Source organism: Notamacropus eugenii, chromosome 5, assembly GCF_028372415.1.
Source record: "Notamacropus eugenii isolate mMacEug1 chromosome 5, mMacEug1.pri_v2, whole genome shotgun sequence".
In the NCBI taxonomy this organism is placed as follows: Eukaryota; Metazoa; Chordata; class Mammalia; order Diprotodontia; family Macropodidae; genus Notamacropus; species Notamacropus eugenii.
Genome location: NC_092876.1, coordinates 56,455,035 through 56,468,255, shown reverse-complemented (window position 1 = coordinate 56,468,255; position 13,221 = coordinate 56,455,035). Strand labels below are relative to the sequence as shown.

Below are 13,221 nucleotides of genomic sequence, written 5' to 3'. Positions count from 1 at the left end.
CTGCTTTCTTCCATCATCTTCCATCTCCCAACTCCGTGCCTTTGTATAGATCATCCCTCATGGTGGGAATTCCTTGCCTCATCACTTCCACCTCTAAAAATCCCTCAGTTCCTATAAGGTTCCATTAATGTTTTACTTTGTAAAGGAAGATTTTAATTCCTTTTGTTTGTTAATGCCTGCTCAAGGTGTCCTCGAATTGTCTTGTAAACACTTGTCTCTTTACATGTTGTATACAACCCAAAAGAAACCAGGGAGTGTTTCATGGTTTTTTCCTCTGTATTCCCAGTGCTTAGCACATAGTAGGTGCTTAATAAGTACTCCTCATATTGGATTAGTTCTATTGTGGTATTTATTCTATTTAAAATTAACCAACCATGCCATAAACTCTAGCCTGGTGCTCATCTCTCCTACTCCCTCAACAGTGATCACATGTAGAAGACTTAAGTCAAGGTGAGAATCCAGTCTCCACCTTCAGCCCCACTCACTCTCCATTGTCTGTCCAAAATATATTTCAAATACCTGCTCACTCTAATCACCACCTTTCTTTCCCAAGCCAGCTTCCAACCAGACATGTATTACCTACTAGCCCTCTGTCTGAGGCAGCTAGTACAGCAGGGGGCCTAGAGTCAGGAAGATCTAGGTACAAACCTAGACTCAGACACTTACTAGCTGAGTGACGCTGGGCAAGTCACTTCACCCTATTTGCCTCAGTTTCCACATCTGCAAAATGAGGATAATAATAGCACCTACTTCCCAGGGTTGTTGTAAGGCTCATTTCACCACTGTCTACCTCAGTTTCTTCAACTGTAAAAAGGGGTTAATAACAGCACCTACCTCACAAGGTTGCTGTGGGGATCAAATGACATACTATGATGCTATGTAAAATGCTCCTTGCAGTCCTTTCTCTCTGTCTCTTGATCCTCCTAATCATTGAAACCAGGTCTCACTCCAGTTATCCCTGAAGTGGAGCAAGGTGCTATCAGGACAAGTAGGTGCTTTACAAATGCTGACAGAATGGCATCACTCTCCTGCTTTCAACCCCGTGGCATCCCCAGTTCCTGACCTATGCACTCTGTGGGTGCTTGAGAAATTCTCTTTTGGAGTTGGGTTTCATAAGACTTTAGAACTCATCCGATTCCATCCCTTTTACTTTATAGATGAGAAAATTAAAGCCCAGAAAAGTAAAGTGCCCGAGGTCACACAGGCAGAGTAGTGAGCATCAGAGGGGGGGTTTGGATCCAGGTCCTCTGTCACCTGCACCAGGGCTCTCTTTGCTTTTAGCAATCAATCAAGCATTTATGAAGCACCTACTATGGACCACACACTGTGCTAAGTTCTGGGAAAACAAAAAGAGGCGAAAGATAGTTCCTGCCTTGAAGGAGCTTACAGTCTAATGGAAGAGACAACATGCCAACATAAAAAGAAAACTATATGGGACAAATGTATAATAAATAAATAATAAACCAACAAATATGTAATAGAAGAAAGGCACCAGAACTAAGAGGAGTTGGGGAAGGCTTCCTGTAGAAGGGGGGATTTTAGTTGGCACTTAAAGAAAGCCAGGGAGGTGAGTAGGACAAGATGAGGAGAGAAAGCATTCCAGTCATGGGGGAGAGGCAGAGAGAGACATGGGAACAGCCGGGAGGCTAGTGTCACTGAATTGGAGAGCACATGTTGGGAAGGAAAATTACTTTGGGGGCTGAATGGAAGACCCTCCGAGCAGCTGTTACAAGAGCTCAGGTGTGAGCAGATGAGGGTCTGCAGGGTGCGGGCAGTGTCACAGGAGAGAAGGAGGCAAAGGTGAAATGGACAGACCTTGGCAAGAGATTCCATATGGGAGGTGAGTGGTAGTGAGGGATCCAGGATGACTCCCATGTTGTGAGCCTGAGAGACTGAGGTTGACGTTATCCTCTAGGGTAATAAGGAAGGTAGGAGGGGAGGATTTAGGGGAAAGATGACAAGTCTCATTTTGGTGTCTACTGGACATCCAGCTCAAGATGTTTGAAAGGCAGTTGGAGATGCTGTGCTTTGCTTTTCTCCAGATCAGGGCAAAAGTCAAAAGAAGAGAAGAGAAACTAAGAATCCTGGGAAAGGAGTGGGTCAATCCTCACCTGCACACATAGACTTCCAGGGGCGTCTGGGTGTTGGGGGTCATGATCCAGGGTGCCACTCGGAACACCACTGTGTCTGTGAAAATTGGGGTTTCAAGCAGCAACTGTGGGAACAGATTCAACCTTCTGACTTCCCAGCCAGAAAGTGGACCTCAACTTTCTAGTGCCATGGTCTCTCATCCCCAAAGTGACCTCCTAGTGAATTTCAGAGTCTCTACCCAATCTTGGATAGTTGCATGTACATCACACATACATACACACACACACACCTACCCACCTAGCCATCCTTAAACAAAACTCCCTTTGTCTGAGGCTAACCAACCAACTCTGGGATTCTCCTTGGGAAACCACTACCATCATCCTATCCTCCCAACAGCCTCTCCAGTGCTAGATTTCCCAAGTGTGCCCGCCTCCTTGCCAAGCCATACTTCATCTGTGTCCAACAGGGTGATGTCGAAGGAGATCAGTCCAAAAAAATCAGCATCAGGGAAGGCAAGGCCCTCCACATAGAAGGTGATCTCCTTCTCCCCAGGAGCTCGATCCACCTTGTATGACAATTTGTCAGGTCCAAGGACCCTCTCGTAGTTGGAAATGTTATTCCCACCTGTAAGAAAATCAGAGAGTAAGAGAATCTTTTCTGAGAGCAGGGGATGAGTTATCTTGAAAAGCTACCTGGTTGAGGTCTCAGCTACAGCAGGACAATATGATAACTGATTTCTGGTTATAGTAGGAAAAGCAAATTTAGAGAGTAAGTGACCTGTCTACATGGTCTGTCATTTGTTTCCATAGCAACAAGACTCTGCACTACAGGATCTCAATCAGTGCTTAAGGAAGGAAGGAAGAAAAGTGGGAAAGAGGAAAGGATGGAGGGAAGCAAGGAAGGAAGGAAAGAAAAAAGGAAGGGAGACAGGGAGAAAGGAAGGAGAGAAAGAGAAAGGACAGAAAAAAGGAAAACTTCCTTTCTGGGCCATATTCATACACAAATACAGGTGTCACCACTGATACAGGCTAACAGGACTGTGCTGGGGGATATGCTCCTCACCTTGACCATGGAATACACCCACTTTGTCTGAGTCACTGAGCGACACATGTAGGACAAGTTTGTGGCTGTTGAAGATCTCATCAGGGCCATTGGTCCAGAGCAGCATCTTAGACATGTCCTTCAGGTCTGAGAAGATGCAAAGGTTGAGGAGGAGTTTGCTGGGACCACCCTTTCCCCTTCCATGGTAGTACAAGGGGCATGGTCTCCAGGATCTCCCTTTCACTCTTGGCCCAGTTTTCCATCCCCTACTTACCTGCCATGGAATACAAGTGGCTGTGAGAGTAGTCGACTCCCCCGGGGATGGGACTATCCCTGTCACAGTTCACCAGAAGGATTGCTCCATGGCCTCCTGGGCCCCAGCTCCATGTTTTCTGCAGCCAAAGAAATGAAATGCCATTCAATGATCATTTAGCCGGGGCCTATTAGACAAAAAACACTGTACTCAGTCCTGGGAAGAGGAAGACAAAAATTATACTACCTGTACTCGCCTCAAGATGTTTCCACTCTTCCAAAGTGGAGTAAGAGGGAATAAGACACCATCACAGGAAAAGAGAATAAAAGGTAAGGGTGACACCAGAACAAAGGGGAGACAGACAGAGTGTTCTAGAGAAATATGAGCAGGGGAAAATGCTTTCAGCTCAGGGTGAGGGGGGCTTCAGGGAAGGTTTCTTGGAGGAGAAGGCATCAAAACTGGACTTTGAAGGCAGATCCAAATTCTGAAAGCCTGAGCTGAGGGGGGACACATTTCAGGCAAGCAGACTGACATTCAGAAAACTCCCTGTTGTATATGTTGACGGGAATATGGCATGCCCATAAGGCTGGAGAGGTGGACAGAAGGCAGCTTGGGGAGGTCTTCAGATGTGAGGCTAAGGAGTTGTTATTATTACATCATCAAGGCAATAGGAAATCAGGAAGATTTGAATGAATGCCTTGGGTCATTTTCTTATCAAACATGTCTTGAATGGATTGGAGGAGAAAAGTGAAGGCAGAGAGACACAAGAGAAAGCTACAGTCTTCTAATGTCCAGGTGAGACATTAACTGAGGTGACTGGATTAAGTGGGCAGCCGTGGGGATAGAGAGGAAGGGGCAGAGGAGACAGAGATGGAGAAGTGAAGATTCCCCCTTGCCAGCTCCACACTCATCCACAGCCACTTCCCAAGACTCTCTGCCCCCGACACTGTGCTTGAATTAGATGGGGGAGCTGGCATCTCATCTTGCCTGGAACCAGGTCATCACACCACTGCCTGGAAAACTCCGAGCCACCACCAAAGTTCCCCCTCCCCCCATCCCTTTTCAACTCCATCTCTTTTTTGTATATCAACTTTCCTCTTTAGAATATAAACTCCTTGAGGTCAGGGACTCTTTTATAGTGCCTGGTACAGAGAAAGAATTAGGTGATGTAGTGGATAGAGGACAAGACTCAGACTTCGGTTCAAATCCTGTCTCAGACATTTAATAGCTGTGTGAACCTTGGCAAGTCACATAGCTTTACTAAGCCTTAGTTTCTTCATCTGTAAAATAGGGGTAACAACAGCACCTGTCTCTCTGGGTTGTTCTGAGAATCAAATGATATACACGTGAAATACTTTGCAAACCTTGAAACACTATAAAAATGCTTTAAAATAATTTTTTTCAGTGAACAATGATTTACTTTCTCTCCTACCACCTCCTTCCACTATTGAAAAAAGAAAAACAAAACTCATTCTTGTAGCAAATATGCATAGTTAGGTAAAATAAATTCCCATATGAGCCAAGTCTAAAAATATATGTCTCCTCGTGTGCCCTGAGTCCATCCCCTCTCTGGCAGGAGATGGGGAGCATGTTTCATCAAGCGTCCTCTGGGATCATGGTTGATCATTGCATAGATCAGTATAATTATGTCTTTTAAGTTATTAACAATAATGTTAATAACAAGTAATCTCTGAATTAATAGTAACTACTAATGAAATTATTTATGAACAATGATGAATGTTTTTTTCATTCACTCAATAAGAATGGTCAACATATTAGTCATGGAAGTTCATGGGGGTAGAATAAATGGGGGAGAAGTCAAGGAAAGATTTCCTCTCTGGTCCAGGCAAGGATCAGTAGTGATGACTGTCGGCCTTTGAATCTTGGATTTTCCTATGTTGGGTTTGCTTAAAGCAGGGCCCATACAGATGGAGGAGAATGAGACGCTAGATTACACAATTGTAAAATGAAAGAGTGGAAAGGTGTGGTGCCCATGATCGTACATAGTACTCCAGAGGAACTTTTATGAGGTTTGAGTGTACACAGACTATCCTCTTTATTTCTGAACTCTGTTCCTAGATAGTTAGGTGGTACACTGGGTGGGGATCTGGACCCAGAATCAAAAAGACCTAAATTCAAATTCAGTCTCAAATACTGTATGATCCAGCCTCAGATATTTCCTATCTGTAGGCATTTCACCTCTGCTTCCCTCAGTTTCCTCACCTGTAAAATGGAGATAATAATAGCAGCTACCTTCCCAGGGTTGTTGTGAGGATCGAGTGAGAAAATAATCATAAAGTGCCCGGCACATAGTAGGTGCTTAATAAATGCATGTTTCCTTCCTTTCATATCTTCCCCATCATATTAGAGTTAATTTTTTGAGCCTGTTTAAGACTTTGCTTTTATCCCCATTGAAATTTATCTTACTAGATTTCAGGGGCAGTTAGGTGGTGCAGTAGATAGAGCACCAGTGCAGGAATGAGGAGGACCTGAGTTCAAATTTCACCTCAGACATTTGACACTCACTAGCTGTGTGACCTTGGGCAAGTCACTTAACCCCAACTGCCTCATCCTGGGTCATCTCCAATCATCCTGATGAATATCTGGTCACTGGATTCGGATGGCTGTGGGGGAGAAGCGAGGCTGGTGACCTGCACAGCCCTCCCTCCCTCAAAACAAAGTCAAGTGCAAGTCATGTCATCATTTCTGATAGCATGGTCTTCTTCGGCAACAAAGGACAAACACGCCCTAGATTTCAATCCACCATTCTAGCCAATCAAAATCTTTTTTGTATTGTGATACCATCATTCAACATACTTCCAAATTTGGGTCATCTGTAAACTGTAAATCTGTAAACTCAATCTATAAGCATCTATGAGTTTATCTAAGTCCTTGATAAAACTCTTAGATAGCATTAGGCCAAGCACAAATTCCTGGCCCATTCCATGGGAGTTCTGCTTCCAGAGTAACATAGATTCCTGAAAGATCACTTTCTGGGTCTGGTCATTCAGTCAGGCATGGCTCCATCTCGTTCTAATATCCTTTACCCCATATCTCCCCATTTTGTTCACAAGACAAAGACTTGCCTTTACCCCCGCTGTCCCCCAGCTGCTAGTGCCCTCCTTCCCTAGGCTGGATTTATTTTTGAATAGATTCTGTAAATGATAATATACATGTTGTGTGACACCCTGCACTCCCCATTAGAATGTAAGCTTCTTGAAGAAATAGACTGTTCAGTCTTTGTATCAAGCATCTAATAGAAAGTCTGGCTTAGGTGCTTCATCAATGTTAGCTTATCTATTGATTCGTTAAGAATAGCATGGGAACCTGCCATGGGAAGCTCTCTCTTCGTTATTCCTCTGATCTATTAAAAATATTCCCTTACTTTAGTGAAACAGAGGGGAAATGTAGATCTCAGCAGTACCAGATGTATCACCCTCCTCGTATCAAACTGACAGACTCATACTAGACTCATTCAGATAGGCCACTGACCTAACTGTATGAGAGATCTTGGGCAACGCACCACATCTCTCCTAGGTATCACTTTCCCCACCGCTACAGTGGAGTTCATCCTCACTCTTCCATCTATCTCTTCTTCATTTTGAAAAGGGAAGGGAAGGGAAGGGAAGGGAAGGGAAGTGAAGGGAAGGGAGGGGAAGGGAAGGGAAGGGAGGGGAAGGGAAGGGAAGGGAGGGGAAGGGAAGGGAAGGGAGGGGAAGGGAAAGGAAGGGAGGGGAAGGGAGGGGAAGGGAAGGGAAGGGAGGGGAAGGGAAAGGAAGGGAAGGGAAGGGAAAGGAAGGGAAGGGAAGGGAAAGGAAGGGAAGGGAAGGGAGGGGAAGGGAAGGGAGGGGAAGGGAAGGGAAGGGAGGGGAAGGGAAGGGAGGGGAAGGGAAGGGAGGGGAAGGGAAGGGAGGGGAAGGGAAGGGAGGGGAAGGGAAGGGAAGGGAGGGGAGGGGAAGGGAGGGGAGGGGAAGGGAAGGGAACGGAAGGGAAGGGAAGGGAAGGGAAGGGAAGGGAAGAAATATTCGTTAAGCACCTACTATGTACCAGGAACCATACTAAGCAGTTTACAAATATTATCTCATCTGATCTTGGGAATCAGACCTGGGGAGGGTGAGAATTACTGTTTCAGAAATTCCCACGCCTCAGCTCCCCAGCAGATAGAGATTTACAATCCCTAGCAAAACCCCTGAGAGTTTTCTAGTGTTTTCACCTCTGTGATCAAGGCAATGCCTGGAGATGCTTACCTTACCAACTTTGCTCCTCTTTATCGTCCCCGTACGACCCGTGTCAACATCCAAAGAAACTTCTGAAAATCACACAGCAAAGTGACCATTAGCCAGTCCCTGGAGGTACTTGCTCTAAGCAGAGGCCCTTGGCATAGTGGGATCCTAAGCAGCCACATTTTCTGCCCTGCCTTGACACCCCAGTCAATACTACGAATGCCAAGGCAGGTCTCTCCCAGAAGGCAATGGGGTCTATGTCTTGGAAACCTGGTAGGACCCTGCCTCGTGAGACATTTTCCTTGGTGATTGCGGCAGGTAGAAAGACTGAAGGCCTAAGGCCCCCATGGCCAAATCTTCTAGAGAACCTGTGACCAGGCTCCTGTAGGAACAGGATATTATCAGAGATTTGCCACTATGTAGTCATGTGATCTTGAGCAAATGATTTTCTCTACTGGGTCTCACCTGTAAAATATTTCACTAAAGATTTCTAAGGTCTTCCGGCTCTAACATTCCATATACTCAAGGTCTTTCCAACTCTGTGTTCTAAGATTCCTTCCTGCTTGATCATTCTACACAGTATGTCCTAAATTGGAGTTCTTTCCAGTTCTGACAGCCTCTATTCTAAAGCCCCTCTCACCTCTGACATCCTATGTTCTAAGCTCCTCCTAACTGTGACATTCTATGTTCAAAGTTTTCCTCCAGCTCTGACATTCTACATTCTAAGGTACTTTTCACTTCCAACATTTTGTCTTCCAAGATAGGGTCCCTCTCACCTCTGACATTCTATGTTCTAAGGTTCCTTGTAGCTATGACATTTTAGGTTCTAAGGGCCTCCCAGCTCTAACATTCCATGTTCCAAGAGTTTTCCTAGCTCTGAAATTCTATGTTCTAAGCTAAAATTCCTTCTGATTCTGACATTTTATTCCCTCAGTTCCCTTCGGACTTTGGCATTCTACATTTTAAGGGTCCTCTAGCTCCAATGTGCTATGCATCTATACCTTCTTCAGTTTTGATTTATGTTGTGTAACAAGAACTAGGGACAGCTAGGTGGTGCAGTGGATAGAGCACCGGTAAGGAGTCAGGAGGACCTGAGTTCAAATGTTACCTCAGATGCTTCACGTTCCCTATCTGTGTGACCTTGGGCAAGTCAATTAACCCCAATTGCCTCATCCTGGGCATTCATCCAGTCATCCTGATCACTGGATTCGGATGGCTCTGGAGGAGAAGTGAGGCTGGTGATCTGCACAGCCCTCCCTCACTCAAAACAAAGTCAAGTGCAAGTCATGTCATCAGTTCTCCGAAGGCATGGTTTTCTTCGACAACTAAGAACTAACACACACACGACAAAAACTAATCAGATAACATCCATTTCCCTCCAGGAGCCTAATGTCCCTCACCAGCAATATCCTACTGATCCATGTAATACCTTGATGAGAGGTGGGAAGGACAGAGAAGACAGGATCTGATTGGAAGATCAGGAAACTGAGGCTCAGAGAGGCTGACCACCTTACTGAATATCACACAGCAAGTCAGAAACAAACCTGAGATCTCGTGCACAAGTGAGTTTTAGACCTTGTGACTTGTGAGAGCCTGTTGGACATCCCAAGAGACTGCTCAGGGAGGTACAGAAACAGAGCCAGAGGGTAAGTGACCCTGGGCTACTTACCAATGCCAGTCAGATACAGCAGGGCTTGGCCTAGCACAGTGTTCTTCTCCTTCCCATAGTAAGAAACCCGCACCTGTGGAAACATCATGGGATCTTACTTAATGCAGCACCTGTGCCCCCAGGAAGCTCCGGGAGGCTTGGAGCAAGAGGAGCAAAGAAAACTGGCTGTGATCATCCTGCTGGGAGGCATACAGGACCCTTCCAGTCTGCAAAAACCCAACAGTCACTGCTTAGACTCAAAGGCCAATCACCCTAGTGGTGCCAAGTGAGAACTAGTCAGCAGATCTAGTGGAGAGCACCCTGAGTAGCCTCACTTTCCTCATCTGTACAATGAGGAGACTGGACTAAATGATCTCCAAGGTCCCTCCCAGCTGTACATTCTGTATTCTAAGGCCCCTCCCAGCTCTGATATTCTGTGTTCTAAGCTGCCCACCCCCCACCCCTCCCACCTTGACAGTGTAAATCCTTAGGTCTTTTCCAACGCATTCTACTGTCCCTCCCAAATCTAACAAGCAATGTTTTAAAGGCCCTCCCAGTTCAGATATTCTATTGCTTTCTGGATGATTCAGGGAAGAAAAAAGGGAAAATTGTGGGAGTAAATTGCCCCAACAGGAAAGTCTGGAGAGCTGGAAGCCTGGGACAGGAAAAGGTACATTTTTGCTTAGGTTTTAGTGTGTCAGAAATATGAGGAGTGCCCATAGAGTGTGTGTGTATGTATGTATGTAAATATGTGTATGTATGCATATATATATGTGCATATGTGTGTATGTGTATGGATGTGAATGGTAGGGAGACTACCCAGTGTGTGTACTAATATAAGCCAATTTCCATGTAGGATTGTATATTCAAGGGGATATGTGAGCGTATATGTATATGATTGAGTTTGGGGATATGTTGGGTAGGGGAGAGGTTTATATATGTGGGTGTGGGTGTCAATCAATTAATCAATAAACATTTTTTAAGTGTTGACTCTGTGCCAAAAATTGTGCTAAGTGATGAGGATACAGAAGAAAGAGAGAAAACATTCCCTGCCCTCAAAAAGCTTATATTCTAATGGGAGAGATGAAATGGAAGTGGGAATGGGAGAAATTTGGAGAATTATGGGGTGCCCTGGTGGGTATGCCAGTGTGGCCATGTGTTCAAGTAAATACAGAAGACTGGGGATGGCACATAGGTGAGGATGTGTACATAAAGTAGATATGTAAAGAGTGGCGAGATATGTATATGTATGTGTGTGAGGATGGGTGTGGATATATGTGCTTAGCAGTGTGTAGAGAAGGTCAGAGCAGGGTGTGTGTGTGTGTGTGTGTGTGTGTGTGTGTGTGTGTGTGTGCGCGCAAGTGTCTGATGAAGGAATCCATGGAGCCTCCCTCTCACCTTGGCATCATCAACACTTTTACTGGCAGCCTCCATGGATATGATCATGTCCACTTCGGCATTCAGAGGCCAATGTTCATCAGCTGGGGGCCTGCTCACAATCTTAGGGTCATACTCCAGGTAGGTCTGCACTGTGGAGCTTCCAGCGACCTTAAAAGTCACAGCCCCTGGAGGGACTGAACTGGACCAGAGAGAAGGAGAGGACAAGAAAGAGGTAAACCAGAAGGTCGTCCCAGAGTCTCAGGGCTTCAGAATGGAGACAACACCCAGGAATTGGGTATCAGGGTGGGAAGAACACTTATATCAGCTCAGACATCTTGCTCTAGCCAGGCCTCTCTTTGAGACCTCAGTTTTCCCATCTGTAAAATGTAGCTGTCACTCCCAAACCCAAAGCCATGAAGATTAATTGTGAAGAATGACATTTGATGGATACAATGGCTTGGGAAGACCAATTGTCAAAGCAAACCATTGTTTGTTGATTGGCTGATTGGCTGTATGTAGACATGGCAGGAGAGCTTGTGTCTTCAGTTATAACATTCCATTTTCCTTTTCCATACCTTTTCAGCATCTCTCCTAGCTGTCCCCTGTGCAAGGAATGTACTCTCTTTTCACCTCATCTTGCTTTCCCTGGCTGCCCTGAAGACTCTGAAGACATCCCACCTTGGCAAGAAGTCTTCCCCCACCCCCACCCAATCCAAAGCCTTTCAGATAACCTTCCATTTCCTTCCATTTCTACATCTGGCAGATTCCAAGTTATATACATGATGTCTCTTCCCATTAGAATGTAAGATCCTTGAAGACAGGGACTGTTTTGTCTTTCTTTGTATCTCCAGCACTTAGCACGATGTCCAGCATATAGTATATGATTAATAAAGTAGCGTCTAGATGGTGCAGTGGATAGACTGCAAGCCCTGGAGTCAGAAAGACTCATCTTCCTGAGTTCAAATCCTGCCCCAGACACTTACTAGCTGTGTGACCCTGGGCAAGTCACTTCACCCTGTTTGCCTCAGTTTCCTCATCTGTAAAATGAATCAGAAAAAAGAAAATGGTAAACCCCTCCAGTATCTCTGCCAAGAAAACCCCAAGTGGGGTCACAAAGAGTTATACATGAGTGAAAAATGACTGAAAGTGATTAATAAATGCTGGTTGAATTTAAACTCTGTGATTCAACCTCATCCTGAAGACTTCTAGCAACGCAGAACTCACCACTTGATGCAGCGAGAACATAGCTCACAAAATTTTAATTTTGTGAGTAGAGAGATCTCTTCCAGTGGTGCTATCTGGTCCAACCCATCTCTGAAAAGGAATCTCCACTAAAACATTTTAAAACAAGCATTTATTTATTGAGCAATTACCATGTGCAGACACTGTGCTAAGTGCTTTATCAATCTTATCTAATTTGATTCTCACAACAACCCTGAGAAGTAGGCACTGTTACTGCCCCCATGTTACAGATGAAAAATTGAGGTAGACTTAGGTTAAGTAATGTGTCCCGGCTCATACAACCAACAAGTAGTCATCCAATCTTTTCTTTTTTTCCCATTCAATTTTTTTTGAAGACCTTCAACAAGGGGAAACCATTCCCTCCCAAGGCAGCCCATCTCACCTTTGGATAATTGATTATTAAGAAAATGTTTCTGACATCCAGCCCAAATAATAACTAGCATTTATATGGTGCCCTAAGATTTGCAAAGTTCTTTACGTAGGATATTTCATTCCATCTCCATAACAATCCTTTGAGGTAGTTGTTATTATTATCCCCATTTTACAGGAAACTGAAATTGAGGGAGTGACAAGCCTAGGGTCACCCAGCTAATGAGTCTGAGGTAGGATCTGAACTCAGGTCTTCCAGGGTTCTAACCATTGCACCTTTTGGCTGCCCCTTTGCAACTTGAACACATTTTCTTTGTCTCTGTCCCCTAGGATGGACCTAGGGTTTTGAATTTGAAGACACCTTAGTGGTCATGTATGTTGACCTATTGCTAAATGTGAATCAACAAGTCTGGTGGTCACACAGAGCATTCTCCTAGATTGGTCCATCCTTCTTCTTACCCCTCACTAATCCCTACTGGGACACAAGACTGGTTGGTGATTCAGAGGCAGGGACAGGATGCTACTAGGCACATACACTCCTTTTTCCTTTTTTCCAGTGACCAATAGCAAATATTCAAAAGTTTCCAATCCCTGGTCCAGGAGAAGCGATCAACAGGCTGGGCATTGACAAGACAATGACAAAAACAAAATTGTCCCTGTCATCAATCAATGAATTTTTATTAAGCATTTAATCAGTCAATCAGCAAGCCTTTATTAAGTGCTTATTATATTCCAGGCACAGTACTGAGTGCTAAAGGTACACAGAAAGGCAAAAAGAGACCCTGTTTTCAAGGACCTCACAATCTAATAAAGAAGACAATATGTGAACAACTATGTACAGAAAAGGTACATACAGCGTAAATGGAAGGCAATCTCAGAGAAAAAGTTCTAGCAGTGGGAGGGACCTAGAAATTCTTCCTGCAGAAGGTGGGATTTCAGCTCAGTCTTTTTTTTTTTTTTTTAAGGCAATTGGG

General features: G+C 44.7%; 1 protein-coding gene across 1 annotated transcript in view; it reads right to left on the bottom strand.

Moving 5' to 3' along the window:
- The window catches only part of LOC140504274 (protein-arginine deiminase type-1-like), a 58,613-nt gene that overhangs the window by 24,183 nt on the left and 21,209 nt on the right, over positions 1-13,221 (bottom strand). Inside the window, exons 2-8 of the mRNA XM_072609047.1 lie at positions 10,655-10,835; positions 9,278-9,350; positions 7,633-7,694; positions 3,407-3,524; positions 3,154-3,279; positions 2,540-2,715; positions 2,112-2,215 (exon numbers count right to left, since the gene is read on the bottom strand). Of these exons, the coding sequence (XP_072465148.1) occupies positions 2,112-2,215; positions 2,540-2,715; positions 3,154-3,279; positions 3,407-3,524; positions 7,633-7,694; positions 9,278-9,350; positions 10,655-10,835 (840 nt within the window). The remainder of the gene's footprint in view (positions 1-2,111; positions 2,216-2,539; positions 2,716-3,153; positions 3,280-3,406; positions 3,525-7,632; positions 7,695-9,277; positions 9,351-10,654; positions 10,836-13,221) is intronic.